General features: G+C 54.4%; 2 protein-coding genes across 10 annotated transcripts in view; one reads left to right on the forward strand and one right to left on the reverse strand.

Annotated features, from left to right (window-relative positions):
- RFTN1 (raftlin, lipid raft linker 1) overlaps positions 1-434 on the forward strand; it is a 220,955-nt gene that overhangs the window by 175,108 nt on the left and 45,413 nt on the right. The window lies entirely within an intron of this gene.
- The window catches only part of LOC105000731, a 1,286-nt gene continuing 1,199 nt past the window's right edge, over positions 348-434 (reverse strand). Inside the window, exon 2 of one of the 2 annotated variants that reach the window (XM_010856713.1) lies at positions 348-430. In XM_010856713.1, the coding sequence (XP_010855015.1) occupies positions 391-430 (40 nt within the window). In that variant the 3' untranslated portion in view covers positions 348-390. The other variant, XM_010856714.1, reaches the window with a different exon arrangement.

Below are 434 nucleotides of genomic sequence, written 5' to 3' on the forward strand. Positions count from 1 at the left end.
GGCAGACACATGGTTTGTGGGCCCCGTAATAATGAGAGCGTCATCATCACTGGAGCTTGACCCTCCGGCCCCCCTCTGACAGGGGGCCACAGAAATTTATACACCAGAACAAGTGGATATGCGCCTGTGCTTTGAACCTTCACGGTGAGTCTGTGAGTGAGTGCTGTGATGGCTTCCGTTTTACAGATGAGGAAACCGAGGCACGGAGCGGTTAGGTCCCTGGCCCGTTAGGTGCTGAAGGACGGCTTCGGCATGTTGACCCAAAAGGCCAGCAATCTGGGCTGTGGGCAGAGGAATTCCTCAAGCTGTGTTCTGCTGGGGTTTGGGAAGAGGTGGTACATTTCTGAGGTTTGCTGGTGTGGATTTTAAAGCTGTGAAACCGTGGACATTTTAGACCCGTCTCTCGCCCACCCAGCACCTGGGGTGATTGAAGC

Source organism: Bison bison, unplaced genomic scaffold (genome assembly GCF_000754665.1).
Source record: "Bison bison bison isolate TAMUID 2011002044 unplaced genomic scaffold, Bison_UMD1.0 scf7180017864374, whole genome shotgun sequence".
Classification (NCBI taxonomy): domain Eukaryota; kingdom Metazoa; phylum Chordata; class Mammalia; order Artiodactyla; family Bovidae; genus Bison; species Bison bison.